Here is a 1,694-nt window from a genome sequence, read left to right as displayed (position 1 = left end):
AACCAACTTACATAGTATATAGTAGGATTGTAAGAAAAAACCATTTAGACCTCACTGGACCAAAAATCTTGCCTTTGTTCTGGTTTTCAAGGGATTCCGTTAGTCTTGGTCCAACTCTTCAAAAAACAAAATCCAATTTCTAGTCCTGGTCCCGATTTTTCAAAAAGGGAAAAAAGACAAGACCAGACCAATTTTATAGGTTTTGCTGAGGCCGAAACAATATATCTACAATCATTCAGCCCATCACTAATGGTCCACCATTGAACTTAGGCCCCGGGTCCGGGCCCGGCCCACAATACTCCCAACCCAGTCTCTTCTTGCCCCAAAACGGCACCGTCCATAGTCCACAACATGCACAGGTGCGTAACGCTGTCGTTCCTATCAGAAAAACGTAATTAGGTGTTGAGAAGAGAAAGTTGAGGTTGCGTTTTCCTTAGCAATTCGGACTACTTTCTCAAACAAGATTTACGTAAAAACAAAATAAAAAAAACCGAGTCCGACGAGGTTTAGAAATTCTATTTTTTCTATATATACAATCTTTCCCTTTCTTTTCTTTTTTCTCACTACACCAATTAAAGAGTGCTCTTTGTTTTCTGTTTTAAGATTTTCTTCTATCTCTATCGTCTTTTTATTCATTCATTGATTTTTTTTTTTCTCTAAACCCAAGACCGCACGACCACTAGCAGAAGAAGAAGAAGAAGCAGCCATGATACCCATCACTCAGAATCTGCTGCAAACTCTGGAAAACCAGAACACTCAGAATTCCACCGACTTAACGCTTTCTTCTGAGCTTCACACCGAACTCAACGCCAACAAGTGCAACGAAGAAGAAGAAGAAGAAGAAGAAGAAGCCATGATACCTGACGACGACGGCACTCAGAATCTGCTACAAACTCTCGAAAACCAAAACACCCAAACCCTCTCTTGTGAGTTTCGCACCAAACGAGAACAAAAAGAGGTTTCGACGGCACTGACGCTGTTTGATAAATCATGGGTTTCTTCCAATAATAAGAGGAAAAGCACGCAAAAAGACGAATACGCTACTGTTACTGCTACTTCCGTTTCTCACAATTCCATAGTGGCCTCCAACGCACAAGAAGAGGAGGGTACGTCGTCCATGACGACGCTGAACGCTGTTTCTCCCTGGAAAATCACGAAGACGCTCACGAAGAGTGATATTGGTAGTTCGAGCCGGCTCTTACTGCATCAAAGTCTTGTCCGCACCCATATTATGGCATTCTTTAGTGCAGACTCGGTTAAGAAGATCGAGAGTAACGGATTGAGTGTAACAGTTTTCGATCAAGATTCAAAGTCCGATTACGAGTTGGTTTTCAAGAAGTGGCCTTCATCTAAGAGCTATGTTTTCAATGGAAAGTGGCACGAGGATTTTGTGGCTAGGAGGAAATTGAAGGTAGGAGATATCATTGGGCTTTACTGGGATCCATGCCATTCGAAGTTCAATTTTTGTGTTCTGCAAACGGCACATTAATCTTGCCAGGAAAAAAATATATTAGATTCATCTTTTCTTTCCTTAACTATTGGACGATTTTTTGTTATTGCTATTGTAATATACATCGTTAACTGAAAATATCTTTTGTTTTGTTTTTGTTTTTTTAACACTAGTTTTTTTAAGCAATTAATCTTGTATATATTGTGGTTTGGTCAGGTTTTAGTTAGGGGTGTCAATTCAGATT

At 40.0% G+C, this 1,694-nt stretch overlaps 1 protein-coding gene across 1 annotated transcript; it reads left to right on the top strand.

Annotated features, from left to right (window-relative positions):
- Positions 1-706: 706 nt before the first annotated feature.
- On the top strand, positions 707-1,489 carry LOC115974088 (B3 domain-containing protein At2g33720-like). The gene has a single exon (XM_031094306.1). It carries the CDS (start codon positions 707-709, stop codon positions 1,487-1,489), a length of 783 nt encoding a protein of 260 aa, XP_030950166.1.
- Positions 1,490-1,694: the final 205 nt, after the last annotated feature.

This window comes from Quercus lobata, chromosome 2, assembly GCF_001633185.2.
Source record: "Quercus lobata isolate SW786 chromosome 2, ValleyOak3.0 Primary Assembly, whole genome shotgun sequence".
Classification (NCBI taxonomy): Eukaryota; Viridiplantae; Streptophyta; class Magnoliopsida; order Fagales; family Fagaceae; genus Quercus; species Quercus lobata.
This window is presented reverse-complemented; position numbering and strand designations above follow the sequence as displayed.